Below are 16,176 nucleotides of genomic sequence, written 5' to 3' on the forward strand. Positions count from 1 at the left end.
TATGAGGATGGGGAAATAGGTCTATGTGCATATATTTATAGGTTTAGTATTAAGGTAGCAGAAGGACATTTGACCTTCACTCAAGTACTCCCTCAATGCAAGAATACTTTCTTCTATTAAATTGGCATTCCATGATGCTCACCTTCCCGACACAATCGCTGAAGACAAAGTAGGTGAATAAGCAAATATGGTGAAGTAAGCTGATGGTGCCCAGCTATCAAAATATATAGTGTCTGGGGTCTTAAAAGCTTGAAGGTGAACAAGCGGCCATCTAGCTCAGAAACAAAAAAGCCCACATGGAAGAAGCACACCAACCTGTGTGATCACGAGGTGCTGAAGGGAATCAGTTACAAGGCACCAAAGAACAAAAAATCATATCATTTTGTGCTCACCTCCATGATATGATCGCTGAAGACAAATGGGTGCATAAGCAAATGTGATGAAGAAACCTGATAGTGCCCAGCTATCAAAAGATATAGCATCTGGGGTCTTAAAAGCTGGAAGGTAAGCAAGCAGCCATCTAGCTCAGCAGCAACGAAGCCCACATGGAAGAAGCACGCCAGCCTGTGTGATCACGAGGTGTTGAAAGGATGAGATATCAGGCATCATCAGAACAAAAAATCTTACCATACCGAATGAAGGGGGGAGTGCAGAGTGGAGACTCAAAGCCCATTTGTAGGCCACTGGAGATCTCCTTGCAGAGGGGTCTCAGGGAGGAGATGAGCCAGTCAGGGTGCAACGATGAAACTTACAACTTTCCTCTAGTTCCTAAATGCTTCCTCCCCAGCACCTCCTGCCCACTATCATGATCCCAATTCTATCTTGCAAGTCTGGCTAGACCAGAGGATGTACACTGGTACAGATAGGAACTGGAAACACAGGGAATCCAGGGCGGATGATTCCTTCAGGACCAGTGGTGTGAGTGGTGATACTGGGAGGGTAGAGGGTGAGTGGGTTGGAAAGGGGGAACCGATTACACGAATTTACATGTGACCTCCTCCTTGGGGGATGGACAACAGAAAAGTGGGTGAAGGGAGATGTCGGACAGGGAAAGATATGACAAAAACAATTATTTATAAATTATCAAGGGTTCATGAGGGTGGGGGAGCGGGGATGGAGGGGAAAAATGAGGACCTGATGCCAGGGGTTTACGTGGAGAGCAAATGTTTTGAGAATGATGAGAGCAATGAATGTGCACATGTGCTTTACACAATTGATGTATGTATGGATTGTGATAAGAGTTGTATGAGCCCCTAATAAAATGATTTTTAAAATAAATAAATAATAAAGAACAAAATAAAAGGACATTTCAAAGTCAATTTTGAAATACAATGCTCTGTGATAGGATTTTTTAAATCCACATTCAAGTAAGTCCCATCAATACGACTATTATTCAAATTTATGTAGCAACCACGAAAGCTGGTGATCAAGAAATTGAATTCTACTATCATCTTCAGTCTGAAACTGATCACACATGCAATCAAGATGCATTGATAATAATTGGTGATTGGAAGGCAAAAATTGGACACCATGAGAAAGAGACAGTAGTTGGTAAACATGGTCTCAGTGCTAGAAGCTAAGCTGGAGATCCCGTGATTTGATTTTTCAAGGTCAACAACTTTGTTCAATAGCAAATATCTTTTTTCAACAACAAAAATGGCATTTATTTACATGGACTTCTCCAGATGGAGCACACAGATATCAGATTGACTCCATCTGTGGAAGAGACAATGGAGAAGCTCAATATCAGCATCCAAAATGAGGCCAGGAATTGACTGTGGAAAAGCCATCAATTGCTCATATGTAAGTTCAGGTTGAAGCTGAGGAAAATGAAAACAAGCCCAAGAAGCCAAAATATGATCTTGGATTTCAAGAACATCTCAAGCAAAAAATTGCTGCATTAAACAACACTAAAGGCAGAAGACTTGATGAACTGTGGGAAGACATCAATAACATCATTCATCAAGAAAGCAAAAGGTCATTAAAAAGATAGGAAAGAAAGAAAAGATCCAAGTAGTTGTCAGAAAGACTCTGAAACTTGCTCAGAGTAGCTAAGGCAAATGGAAGAAATGATGAAGTCAAAGACCTGAACAAAAAATGTCAAAGGGCAGCTTCAGAAGAAAAAGTATTATAATGAAATGTGCACAAACCTAGCGTTAGAAAATCAAAAAGGAAGAACACACCCAATGGATCTTAAACTGAAAGAACTCAGGAAACTTTCAAGCCTCAAGCCGTCTGCTAAAAGGTTCTACGGGCAAAATACTGAACGATGCAGGAAGCATCAGAAGAAGACGGAAAGAATACAGAGTCGCCATACCAAAACTAGTCACCATCCACGTCAGGAGTTAGCACATGATCGGGCCCCAATGGCACTGAAGGAACACTTTCAAGCTGCACTGAGGGTACTAGACCCAAACAAAGCCCCAGGAATTGATGGCATCCCCATGGAAATGTGTCAGCAAGCTGGTGAAGCCCTGGAAGCACTCACTCATCTATGCTATTTGGCCAACTGACTGGAAGCCTTCCATATTTGTAACTATTCCAAAGAAAGGTACCCCAACAGAAAGTGAAAATTATAGAGCAATATCACTGATATCACACACAAGTAAAATTTTACTGAAGATATCCTACAGTGGTTTCAGCAGTAACAAGGACAGGGAGCTACGCGAGGTTCAGGGCAGATTGAGAAGGGGACGTGGAACAAGGGATATATCACGGCTGACGTCAGATGGATCTTGGCTGAAAGCAGAGAACACCAGAAAGATGTTTACGTGTGTTATATTGACCCAATGGTGTGGGTCATAAACGATGGATAACTTTGAGGATAATGGGAGTTCCAGAACACTTGATTGGGCTCCTTGTGGAATTTGGGAATGGAGCAAAAGGCAGTTGTGCAAACAAACCAAAGGCATGCTGAGTGGTTTACAAACAGGAAAGGTGTGGGCCAGGGTGTTATCCTCTCACCACACTTATTCAATGTGTATGCTGAGCAAATCATGAGAGATACTGGGCTGGGTTATAGCACTCAGTCTAGATTCCAATTCAATGTAAAGAAGACCAAAATCCTCACAACTGGACCACGAGTTAACATCATTTAAATGGAGGAAAGGCTGAAGTTGTCAAGGATCTCAGCTTGCTTGGGCCCGTGGAAGCAGCGGTCAAGAAATCCAATGGAGCAGTGCTGCATAGACCTCTTCAAAGTGCTGGAAAGCAAAAGGTCACTTTGAGAACTGAGGTGCGCCTGACTCAAGCGCTGGTATTTGCCACTGCCTCCTATGCATGTGACTTTGAATCAGCAAGACCTACGAGGAAGCAATGCGTTTGTATAAGGCTGCTGGAGAATACTGAACGGACCATGGACTGCCAAAGGACAAACAGACCCGTCTGGGAAGAAGTGCGGGCAGAGTGTTCTTTAGAGACAAGGAGTGTGAGACTTCATCACATTCACTTTGGACGTGTTGTCAGGAGAGACCAGTCCCTGGAGAAGGACATCGTGCGTGGTCAAGTACAGGAGCGCACAGTGACCACAATGATACGCTCAGGCATTGGGACCATTGTGAGGATGGTGCATGGGAGGACTGTGTTTTCCTCTGTTGTGCATGTGGTCACTGTGTGTCAGGCCAATGTGATGCCACCGGACAGCAGAACAGGGAGGGGAGGGCCAATGAGGGTTCACTGCTTCAAAAGAGCGATAACAGGGTGTGTGATAACAGGGGTGAAGGGGAAGTCGGTGCTCAACAAGGGGGGATCAGAAAAAGCGATGTGGGCAGGGAGACCCCAAGAGGAGTGCAGAAGTTGAAAGCAACAGAAATAAATAGTGTCACACACACAATCCTGGAATAACTATGATCTTGGTCAAGATGCATGGATAGACACATCCATGAACCGGGGGTGTGCTCACAGTGACACAGAGGTTTGACAGAGGGCCTTGCACACGTCTCTACCTTCCCGCAAACACACCCATGAATGTCGTGCAGCACACAGGAAGGGCCGTATGAAACCCTCTTCAATAAAACCAGACTCCTGAGAGGACAAGTCAATGGGCCGGGGCTTAGGACCCCACTGCCCAGAGACACTAAGGTCAAATGGGGTAACGCAGTCCACAGAGGCAGTGCTCCACATCGCTGACTAGGGGCTGGGCTCTTACAAGCTTGTGAGCAACAGTTCTGTCCCTGCCTGAAGGAGAAGAGAACATTGAAGATACACAGAAACCACAATGACAATGGGCTAATGAACCACACCAGCATCTGTCCCCATGAGCCTGAGGCTAGAAGAACCAGACTGTGCCCGGCGACCATCCCCACCACTCTAGAGGGGGCACACACCTAAGCTCCGGCCAGCAAGAGGGAGAGACAGCAGAGACAGAGGCAAAGACAGAGAGGCAGAGGGAGCTGATGGAGGGTGAGCTCCGGGTGGCTCTCCCCTCAGGGTGTGGCCAGCATTGGCCAGAGCCGTTGGGCTCCCAGGCACTTGGGTGTCTCCATGCCCTCACCATACCAGTGCCCCAGCTGCACCCCCACCCCCGACCCTGTGCCAGCTCCGAGGGGGGCTTGTGTCACCCCTCAGGGGAGAGGAGCTCTATGCTGAACCCCACAGCCTGTAGGAGGGAGCCGGGATCCCAGCTGAGCTACAACATGAGCAGAGGTGTTGCGGTCCCCACGGGGCCCATGGGGATAAGTGGCACTCCAACAAGGGTCTGATTTGGTGGAACGCAGAGCATGGTCAGACCAGTGACCAGTTTCACCCCTAAGGAGCAGTGACTCAGCCCTGGCTCTGGTCTGAGGGCTCAGCTATAGAGACCCTCTGTGGACATCCTGCAGATCCCAGAAGTGGCTGCTCCCCAGAAAATGGTGTATCGTCCCCAATGTGCCCTGCACACGTCTGTGCCGCCTTCCTGAGTGTCTCTCCTGCTTCCCTGGGCTAGCCCCCCAGTCCCTGTCATGAGGAGCTGGAGGGTGACCTGATCACCCATGTAGGGGGACCAAACTTCCCCACCCTTCCTTCATGCTCCAAGGTGAGATGTTCTTGGTACCAGCTAGGACCACATGAGAACATCCTCCCTGTGCTGGAAGGGAGTCCAAATCCAGACCCATGCCCCATGCTTGAAAACATCAGTGTTCAAGGAGGCGCCATGTGTGGGTGCAAGTGGGCATACAAACGTTCACTGGGCACATGTGTACATGTATGCATGTGTAGGTGCACGCTGAACACTTGTGCGTATGTGCGTGGAGGTGTGAGTGCATATGTGTGGGTGCATGTGTATGCATTTTGTGTACATGTGCGGTGTGTGTATTTATGTGGGTGTGCCTGCATGTGTGGGTATGCATATATGCACAATACATATGTGCCTGTGTGTGTATGTATATGGGAGAAAGATGGGGCTTTCTACTCCCGTATAGAGTTACAGTCTTAGAAACGCACAGAGGCAGCTCTACCCTGTGCTACAGGGTTGCTATGCATCAAAACCAACTCTGGTGAGTTTGGTTTGGCCTGGTGTGTGTGCACGTGTGTGCTTATAAGGTGCATGTGTGTGTATACATGTGGGTGTGCTGGTGTGTTCATGTACAGTGCCTGTGCCTGTATACATGTGGGTGTGTGCATGTGTGTTTACATGAGTGTGCATGTGGGTGTGGGTGCATGTGTAAGGTGCATGTGTGCATACATGTGGGTGTGCATGCATGGTGCATGTATGTGTATACATGTGGGTGTGTACGTGTGTGCACGTCAGCTAGATTCTGAAGACACGGGTGTCTGTTCTGAAGGAATTTGCAGGGGCATGCCCCCCTCGTTCTCCTTCATCTCTCAGCTCTGACACCATGTGGGACCTCCCTCAGTTCGGGTTCATGCTACAGAGGCCTTCAGCCCCCACAAGTCACACACTGGAAACAGGGAAGGCAGTGCAGGGCCTGCCATCTGGTGCTCTGACCCCTAAGTCGGAGCAGCTCTCCCCATAGCCCTGGGGCACCCCTCTCCATCCACAGGTCAGGAGGAGACCCGACCGTGGGCATCAGCCCCAGCCTGAGGACAGGGCTCAGGCATGCACACACGGTTCTCCTTTTCTGGAGACTCCCAAGTGCCTCCATCAGCACAGCCTTGGGTGACAGCAGCCCCTACTGAGTGGGCCTGAGGGTGACAGCAGCCCCTGATGAGGGGGGCTGAGAAGCCGCAGTGGGTGAACTCCCTCCCTGAGCTACCTGGTGGGCCCCTAGCTCCCCACAGAGCGGCTCCACCAGAACTGAGGGCAGCAGAGGGCACACCGCCTTAAGGACAGCCCTGAAGACCAGCCTCTCCTGGTCCCAAGCACCCAGGTGCCACAGATGTTCAGTGGTTGACTTTTGGGAAGCAGGTCCCCTGGCCTCCCTCTCTGGTTTGCCTTTCTCAGAGTCACAGCCATGCTGCCTGCTCAGCGTCCCCAGCACAAGGGAAGGCGGGGGTTGCAGCGCCAGGCAGCATGCCCCCAGACCTCGCCCTCAGGGTCAGGGATGCTCATACTAGACCAGCCAGCTGGGGATGGAGCCAGGCAGGGCTTAGGCTTGGGTGTTGGGGGGCTTCCCTAGCCAAGGGGCTGGCTGCCTGTGTGGGGTGAAGAGAAGCAGCTCTTATCTCTGAGGGAGGGGATGTGATGTGCTGTATGGCACTCAGTAAGGAGGGTGTTCTGAATACTTGGGAGCAGACACCCCACATCCCATCACAGCCCCCCATGGGAAGGACAGGAGTTTCCTGACATTAGTGCATAGACAGGGACGGGCACCCACCCACCCTGCCCACACCCCGCTCGGCCCTGCCTGGATATTGGTCCATGACTGCTGATGACTGGCAGGGCCCCGTGAGCCCCCTCCACAGAACGAGGTGTTTAACGTGTGGCCACCATGGCGAGCTGACCCCACAGGTGGCTCTGCCAGTCCAGAAGGCTGAGGGTGGGGGCAGAGCAGGGGACCGCCCAGAGAAGGAAGTCCCCCAAAGCACTCCCATTTCACATATGCCACCGAAAGGAAGGGTGAGAGCCGCTGTCGTGCTGGTCCACCTTTTAATGAGGACCAGGCACCAGGAGCACACCTCTGTGCACTCATGGTGAGAAGTACGACCGCTGGAAAGATGAGATGGACATCTCTGGAGGGACCCTGGGCCAGTCACACAGGCTCCCCCAGGCCCTGCCAGCTGAGGGGGGCTCTCTGGGGGAGATGGGCCTTCACATACCCTCTTGAGTTCTCAGGTCGGGGGCAACACACGGTGGCCTGGGAGTCATGCAAGCAGTGTGAACTCATTGTGCATGATAGCGCAGTCCCAGGTCCCTCAGGACACTCTGGGCCTCCTTCCTGCCCCCTCCCCCCTTGGGGACATGCGGCTCCAGCCTTGGCAAGAGCAGGGACTCCTGGGAACCACGAGTTTCTTCTTCTGGTGGCGGCAGGAAGGGGGTGAGGCAGAGCTGGCAGAAACTTGTCCATCTCTCTCCGTGGGCTTTGGTTCCCCTGCTTGCCCACACTGCCCCCAAGCTGCAGTGCCCCCACAGACCTGGTCACACCAGGGGACCTGAGGTCAGAGGTCTGCAATGAGGGTCAAGCTGTCTGTTGGCCATGGAGACTTGAAATCTATGCCTGTCAACAACCAACTGTACAGCTGTGAGCATGTGCATAGGGAGGACCACCCCACAACGAGGGCAGGGGGTGACTGCACACTGGGAAGCCAGGGGCAGGCAGGTCCACACAGGTGCTGATGAAGGTGGGGCCCAGGACCCTCACGGTGGGAAGCCCAGGGATTCCTGGGTGTCCAGCTGTGAGAGTTACATAATCTGGTGTCAACTTGAGACTTTTAAGAGTGAAGGGGTGGAGTTTAGCCTGTCAAATAGGTTGCAACTTGATGACCTCATTTGGAGGTGCTATAGAGAAAAACAGCTCACTGGAGGCCAGACCCACACTCTCTGCTACACGTTCCTGTAGCCACATGGCGCTACACTGATGTAGCCAGAGGCCTGGAGCTAGAGGAGCCACATGGAGACCCACGCCAGTGCTGAGATGCTTCCATCACCACTGGATCCAAAAGACTTTCCATCCACTGGTCTGTGATCTCCCTGCATTCAGCATCATTGCATGGCTACGTGAGTTCAAAGAGGAATTTGTGGACTAGTCTTGACATATGGGCTAATATCAGACTTATGGACTTGATCTGGATTGGGCTGGGATGTTTTCTTGATATACAATGACTCTTTGATATGAAGTTCTCATTACACAGCTGAGTGTCTCGGGACTTGTTTCTCCAGTCTGTCCAGGCCAGTACGCCAGCCCTACGGGAAGGAACAGCCACAGCAGACTATGTGCATCTGGGGAAGGGGAGGCCTCAGACACAGAGTCCCCCGAATCTCCTTCTGTGTCGCCTCAGTTTTAATGCAGTTTCACTTTGACAGAGACTTGCACTTGTCCTTTCTCAGAGTGTGTCCTCCCTCAACAGAAGCACGCACAGGCATTCGGCTCTGCCCAGTGTGCTGGTGTGTGTGTGTGTGTGTGTGTGTGTGTGCGCGCGCGCGCGCACCGCGCAGTGTCACAGTCTCAGGAGAGTGTCGGCCTAGACCTCAGTCTGAGACGTGCTCGGGTGGGGGGGGGGGGCTGCCCCACAGTGGGGGCAGGAAATCGTCCAGAGGCCGGGTCTATGGCAGGCCACTCCTCAAAGGTAAACTGTGACCTCCAAAGGACTGCATGCATTGCAAGATGGGAGAATGAGTGCCCGGCAGCCCCGTGTGGCCATGACGATGTGTCCAGGGCTTCCTGAAGGACCGACTCTGTACCCACTCTCGCCACACCTTAGTGCCCTGGGCACTGCCCCCTGAGGACCACCTGGGCAGTCCCCAGCAAGGTCCAAGCCAACCTGAGACCCTTGCAGACGGCCCCTCACAAGCAGAGGACTGGACCAGGGACACTGCTGGGCCTGCGGACAATGGGGTCCTGTTCTCAGCGTGTGTGCCGCTGGGGGCAGAGCTGAGTGCAGGCAGTCCCGTGGTGGCATCACCTTTGGTAACGCCTGGTCCCAAGGAAAGAGCTGAAATCCTCTGTGGGTTTGCACGCTGCAAGGCGACAATGAGTCCATGGACGGGGTTTAAACGGGTTTATTTGCAGGACCGGGTACATTCCAGCAGCACATGGTATGTCCTGGAGAAGAACGGCCGGCCGACCAGAGCTGATTGAAAACGGCCCAGCGGGGCATCTGCCCAGCTCGCGTAGGCATGCTTACAGTTGTGAGCAAGGAACCTCATGCACAGAGCCGTGGCACCTACCGGAGAGCCCCGCCATGTGGCGGAAGAGAGGCCCTAGCACCTGCCAGTCAGCACCGCCTGTTCCTTTGGCCCTCGGTCTGCCCCCCCCACCCCCCATGTCTGTAGAGCTGCCGCCGAGGGCAGCACACGTGTGCCAGAGCACCACAGGGAGCACCCAGCTCTGCCTTGCCAACGCAGACGAGCAGGCCCGAGGGATGTCTGCCACAGAGCCTGCTGGGAGGATGTAGCTGAAGCTGGGCATGGAGTCCCCTCCTCACCCACTTGCTGCCCTGCTTAAGAGTGTGGCCATCTGGGCAGGCCGTGGTTACCTTGGGCCATGCATGTCCCTGCCTGCAGTCTCTGATGGGGCAAGTGTCGGTCAGGGGAAGGCCAGGCTAGGCCACTTCTTGGGCAAAGAGTGGGCGCAAGCTTGGGGTGGGAGAGGAGTGGTGGACAGTGACTCTGAGACAGTGGCCACAACCAGGGGTCCAGAGCAGCCCAAGGTGTGCGGTGCCCAGCTACTGGGAGCATGGCACAGCTGCCCACTCTGGACAGTGTGAGGACAATTGGAAGGGGACCAGGAGAGGCACCAATGGGGAGCACAGGCCACCGAGGGCAGGGCAGGCATGCATGGAGTTAGAACTATGAGGGTTGGAGGGGAGGTCTGTGACTGGATCCTGGGTGCCAGCTTCAGGGGTGGGGGCCTAGGCCCAGCTGCCCAGCCTTAGTCAGTCTCCTGTGACCCTTCTGGGACTCCTTGGTCATGAGCAAGGGGTGTGTCCCGCTCTCCGAGGCTCATGGGCTGGGCGGCATGAGCACACTTGCAGCCAGCGAAGCAAAACGCCAAGAGAACTGGGCCGGGAGTGCATGTGCGCATTGTTGTCTAAACGGCATTAGAAAGTGGCTTTTCCGTGAGGCCTGGGATTGTTGGAGATGCTCTGCTCTGGGTCAGCCATGCCTGACGTCTGGTTAGAGCTGCCGTCAGACTTCCCGTCTGGGTCATCCAGGTCCCGAAGGGTCAGCACCCAGCTCCGGCCTTGCTCGCTGAGTGTGCACAGGCAGCCCCTGAAGAGCCGGGTGTCCGGGTGCCTGAGCCCCAAAGACCTTCCCAGTGTTGGTTTGGTGGTTCTAAGTGCCAGCCCCATAGAGCTGTCACCGCCCTCCTCACCCACCAGCTGGCCCAGGAGAACACTCCTTACTGGGCTCCCAAATTCCTGTTTTGTTTTTCCGAAAAGAACAACCTGGCTGCTGTTGCCTGTTTTTTGGGGACACGGTGCAACCTACGAGGGGGCACTGAGAGGCAGGGCCCGCCTGTGAGCTGAGCCAATCTCTGCCTTCAATAGAGCGAGGTCCGGCTTTTTCTCGACCACCCCTTTTGGGGCTGCTGATGACCTGGGTGGGCGCCTAGGGCAGGTTCCTGTGGGTCCTGGCCTGCTGCGACAGGCTGCTGGGTTCCCCTCTGGAAGCACATGACTGCTCAGTCTGGGGGGAAAGGCACCACTGGAAGAAGGCAGCGGAGCCCTCCTCCGATCCGGTCTCAGGGGTGCAGGTGGGTGGCGGCCTGGGGAACGCTGCATCTGGCGACTGAGAGGCTTGGGGAACCACAGAGTCGCTTTTCGGTTGTTTGAGGAGACAGCCCGACACTACCACTTCGGGAAAGGTAGGGAGCCGAGGTGGGGCTTTTCCTCAAGGTGACAGGTGGGGGCACTCTCAGGAGGGGCGGGGGGGATTGGGGAGCTGCTCCGGAAGCTCCTGTCCTGAGGAGGGCGGTGGCTTCATCAGCGGGCGCCAGGCCTCTCAGCCTCGAAGACGTCTCTGGGGCCTTAGAGCCCTGGGGACTCAGCCGAGTTCCTTCCGAGGCACCAGGTCGGCACACCCGCCGTGCCTGAGGCTGGCCGGGGGCAGGCGTCTCCGATGCTACACACTTGCAAGCCATCGGCCACGGGGTCCGGGTGGCCCAGGCTAGCCCCACCCTGCTGGCCTAGGCCGTGGGCAGGGCGTCAAAGGCCTCACCGCCTGGGGGAAGCTAACAGGTAGGGAACCTTCTCCATGGACAGAACAGGCATGCGAATCTACAGCCACTTGGCTTGAGGGGCTCCACGTGGGTCAGAACGAGCAGCCCAGCCTCTCGTGGTCGGCGCTTAAGGTCAGAAAGACAGCGTTACCGTGAGCAGGCAGGTAGGTGAAGTGCTGGTACTGGCTCCTCTTCCTCTTGCCATTGCAGACGTAGAAGCTGACCTGCACGGGGCTGGTGATCCTCTGGTTGCGGAAAGGCGGGATCTCCACCACCAGTGAGTTCTGGGGAGGGGACAGCTGCGCGTCACCAGGGGACAGCTGCGCGTCACCAGGGGACAGCAGCGCGTCACCAGGGGACAGCAGCACGTCACCAGGGGACAGGCCTCACACATCGACCATTCAGGCGTGAGCATATATGCACCGACGGACCAACAGTGACCCCCCCCCCCAACACACACACCAGCACATGGGGGCAGGGGTGTGCCCAGGTTAGGGTCAGAGGCCACGGCCCCTGCATCTGCTGAGCTGTGTCAGGCTGCCACAGGGCCTGCCCTGGGCCCACCTACCCTATCACTGGCTAGCACCCACCAGGGCACCCATCTCCCGCAGACCTGATCGGGCTCATTTGAAGCCTCCCTGCCTGGCCTTCTGAGGAAATCTCTAGAAAGTGGCCAGCACACACCAATCTCAGATTCTCCGAATCAGACATGCTAGAGGAAGTGAGACACCCTGAGGCAGGCCGTTTGGAACAAGACCCTCTGGGGGACATGCACAGAGGGAGCAGATGTGGGTGGCAGGCCTGCCTGGCGACTGTGGAGGGACCAGCATTTATGAGTGGTTAGGAAAGGGAGTCCCACGAGACGTTCTAACACACGTCCAGGCCTGTCACTGCTTCATACCAAACAATGCCTACTTGCTTTTCCCACAAAGAAGTCGAAGCAAAGAAAACAAAACAGAACCAAACCCAGCAAAATAGCCCAGAGTGTGCTGTGGCTACAAGAAATGGCAAGGCTGGGTCCCCTCCTGCTCGGGTGGCTCGGATGGCTAGGCTGGGTGAGGGTCCTTGCCTGGAGCCCATGGGGGTCCCTGCAGGGTAGGGCAACCTGGGTCTCAGCAGAGTCCCCGTGGGCGCACTGGCCACATCCCTGCAGCTGGGATCCAAGAAAACCCAGGGGTCACTTTCCATGCCAAGGGGAGGAGGGAATGGGGGGGGGCGTGCTGAGGGGGGAGCACCCTGAAGGGGACGATGATGAGGGGAGGAAGTGCTGAGGAGAAAGGGCACTGAGAGGGGGTTGTGGAGGGGGGAATCAGCACCTCAGCCCCCTGTGTGGGCAGGGTGCCCTAGCAGCCAACGTGAAGAGGCTGGAAACCAGTCAGCTTCCCCCACCCCCAGGCTTCTTCCTGTTCACATGGCTCCAATGGTCCCATCTAAAGAGAAGCCTGAGGAAAATGCTAAGGATTGGATGTGAATCCCATTCCCAAATAACTTAACTGTGCACACGGGCTGTATCAGGTAGAAAAACACACACACCCCACCCCTGCCTGGGCTTTCCTACACTGTCAGGAACAGGCCACCGGACCCGTCAGGTGAGCCACGGGGAGCTTGCGTTTCTTCACAAATCCCGTGCTTGAGGTTAGTCTAGCAAGCCTGCTGCTCCCTAGGACACAGCCCCAAACTCGAGCAACAAACCCGAAACCCACAGGCCCTCCTTCCAAGGAACAGCACTGTTTGCTCTACAGGGGCTGCTAGGCGTGAGCGGGGTCAAGAGAGGTGTAAACAGGTGCATGTGGGCCCAGGAGGGGCATGTGGCCACACAGATGGCACGAAGCCCCATGACATGTCCTGGGCTGAGCCGTGGCACCTCCGTGGCTCTGTGTGTCCGTCCAGCGGGGACACTCACTCTCGGGAGCTGTTCACCGTAGTGTTACTAGATGGTTCCATTGACACAGCAGCCTCGGGCCCAGGGTCTGTAGCCCTGCCCTGCCTTGGGGTGGCTGTGGGGCTGTACTTACTGGCTTGCACATTTCTCTGTCGGTTTTCGCTTCCATCTCCCAGACATGGTGGCCATCTGGAAAGATCGTGAGGAGATTTGTTACTTAGTGTGGCCTGAGACTGGCTGTCTGTCTCCCAAATCTTATGGGAGCTCCAGAGAGCCCCGCCTCTGGCTTCTGTGGAAGCTCACTGCCCAGGGGTCAGGGCAGTTGCTTGTGGGCGCCCAGAGGGAAGCTCAGGCACCAGGCCCTCAAGAGAGCCCCCTGCCTGCCCTGCCAGCACCCTGCCAGGCCCAGCGTGGACCCTGAGGCCCCTCACCAGCCTACCTGGGGTCAGTGTGCTTCCTCACAGGACACAGAAGGTGGCCTCAGGGCCTGACACATCTGCACACAGGGATGGGTCTCTAATGGCCTGGGGCCCAGGGGTCGAGGCATCACCCCCACTGGACCAACGCCCAAGTGGCTGCCCGCAGAGGGGACTCAGAGGAAGCCCAGTTGCCCCTCAGGGCTCATCGGTGCAAAACACGAGGTATTTTTAACTCCACCCCTGTGGCCATGTGCATGTTTTTAAAGGGCCTGTGAAAGGAGGCCTTGTTCCCAGGACAAGGCTACTTGGCAGGGGCTCCCTTCAGCCAGCAGGCTGCCTGGGGACCAGCTGTGGGAAGGTGTCCTGTACCAGCAGATGTTGGCTGCTGGGGGAGCCTCTCCCCTGGTCTTCTGCAGTCAGGAGCGCTGCGGTTTTCAGAGAGGTGTCTGCCCGTGGCAAAGCCTCAGCTAGAGGGAGGCAGACTCACAGACACCCCGAGGGGCTCTGAGGCTGTCATCCTTCCCGGGATTGGACAGCCTCATTCCTCCCACAGGGTGGCCAGGTGGGTTTGAACAGCTGGCCAGTGGTGAGCTTCCCCACGCCATCCCACCGTGCCAGGAGCTTGATCACAGGCTTGTCCTGTGTGTCAGCAGGTACTGAGCACAGCTCCCCAGACCAGGGCTGTGCAGAGGTCCCATGAAAGCAGGGTTCCCAAGCCCAAGAAGGGGCGTCAGAGAGATGTCAGCCCCCAGGGTCCTCCTGCACCACTCACTGGACACTCCAACGGCCTGGGGTGCGTCCACTCTGCTTACAGAAGTCAAAGCTACTCCGCATGGAGCTAGTCTCACAGAGTCTCAAAACCTTCTACTTAAAACACGAAAATAAACGCGGGGGTTGATGACAGCAAAGCACCCCTTATGCCCCACCTACTGCCAAGGCTCCACAGGAAAGCTGGAGGTGGGGGGAGCATCTTGATGGCCACCTAGGCTGGCCGCGCTGGTCTCCACTAGCTCACGCTCTCAGAAGGCCCTGCCCACAGAAAAGGCATGGGGAGAGGCAGACTCTGCTGGGGGTGGGAGCCATGCCAGGTTGCGCAGGATCACAGGGGGCAGGCACATGAACTAAAGGCGGGGTTGGAGCCCTTTCAGGGACCTGTCTATGAGGAGAGGGGCCCACACAGGGCCTTGGGGGTCCCAGGAGAGCACCAAGCACAGACGACTGTTTGCAGTGAGCAGGACACATCTGCATGGAGGTGCCTGCTGGCCGGCCACCAACAAAAGCACTGGAGGCAGTGCAAGGCTATGCCCCAGGCACACAGCTCAGATTTCAGACACAACAGGCCAGCAGACGCCCTGCAGGCCCTCAGCGGCTCTACTTCTCCAGCCCCTGGCACCCAGTGAAAGTCCCACCCTCTCTGGCCAGCCCCAACTTGGGGGACGCTGGTCCAGCAGTTCCTTGACCTAGGGGTGCTTGTGACCGTTGCAGAACCCCTGGGAGGCAGGCATTTCCGGCCCTGTGCTACTTCTGGACATGATGGTGGTCAGTTCTAGGCCCTGGATGCCTGGTTCAGGAGCCACCCGCCTGCCCAAGCCCCCGCAGGCAGGGAGAGGCACCCGGCAAGGAAGGGCGGTGGCAGCTGAATGTGCCTTTGTGTTCGGCCTTATCGGCTCCTGGACTCCTCGCTAGGAAACTGCGCGGCAGCCGGAGCAAAAATATTCCAGATCATGAGGGAATTCCCTGTGGGTGAGTCACAGGAAAGGCTTCCCCGCCACACCCAGGGAGGTTTCCACAGCGACAGGGCTGTGGGCCCGCTCCAGCAGCCACAATGCCAGGCAGTCTCGCTCCATTTCAGAGGTGGAGGGGGAAGTGGGGGGTGGCGAAGGCCCACCTCAGCAGAGGGCTGGTGACTGCCACCCCCCTGGGGCCAGCCTTGTTCACAGAGGTCAGAGGTGTGTGAATGACCGAGCCCAGGAGGAGAAGGCAACTGGACATGGACCCACTGAAGACACAACGCACAGGCATCCATCCCTTGGAGCCCAGCCCTCACTTCCCCACCCCCTCAGGCCTGCTGGTACCCAGCCTCCTCTGTCTCTCCTTCCCCTGGAGGGGGACTCCGCCCCTCCAGGGCAGGCTGCTTCCAGGGCACACCGAGGGTGGTGCTCAGAGCCAGGTCCTCACTGGGCTGCTGTCAGGGGCTCCAGATGGGGCCTGGGGCTTGGGGGAAGGCTGCAGGGAGGTTGGGTCCCCCACTTTCAGGTCTCCCTCATCAGCTGGCTGACAGAGAGTGCACGCGTTCCACCTCACCTGCTCCTGGAGCAGCTGCTCTGCAGAGACGGCATCGAAAGCACCTGAGATGAATCCCACCCTCCGTCACCGCAAAAGGGGCATTCCCACGGTGCTTGTTCAAACCTGAGTCTGTTGGTTCTTCTGGTGCCTGTGGCACACTCACTGGCACCACATTCTTCACCAACACAACTCCAAGGCAGCACTTCTTCAGGCTTCCTGACTCGTTTTGCTCTTACCCAAGTCTGCGCTGCCCAGTGCGCTACAGACTTTGGTTCCTGACTGCTGCGCCTTGGGGCCTTCATTGTGGAGCCATGGAAAACAAAACACTTGC

The 16,176-nt window shown here is 55.8% G+C and overlaps 1 protein-coding gene across 3 annotated transcripts in view; it reads right to left on the bottom strand.

Moving 5' to 3' along the window:
* The window catches only part of NFATC1 (nuclear factor of activated T cells 1), a 103,532-nt gene that overhangs the window by 53,099 nt on the left and 34,257 nt on the right, over nt 1-16,176 (bottom strand). For all 3 annotated transcript variants that reach the window (XM_075532497.1, XM_075532499.1, XM_075532498.1), the window contains exons 7-8: nt 13,274-13,329; nt 11,410-11,542 (exon numbers count right to left, since the gene is read on the bottom strand). In XM_075532497.1, coding sequence (XP_075388612.1) covers nt 11,410-11,542; nt 13,274-13,329 — 189 coding nt within the window. The remainder of the gene's footprint in view (nt 1-11,409; nt 11,543-13,273; nt 13,330-16,176) is intronic.

This window comes from Tenrec ecaudatus, chromosome 15 (assembly GCF_050624435.1).
Source record: "Tenrec ecaudatus isolate mTenEca1 chromosome 15, mTenEca1.hap1, whole genome shotgun sequence".
Taxonomy (NCBI): Eukaryota; Metazoa; Chordata; class Mammalia; order Afrosoricida; family Tenrecidae; genus Tenrec; species Tenrec ecaudatus.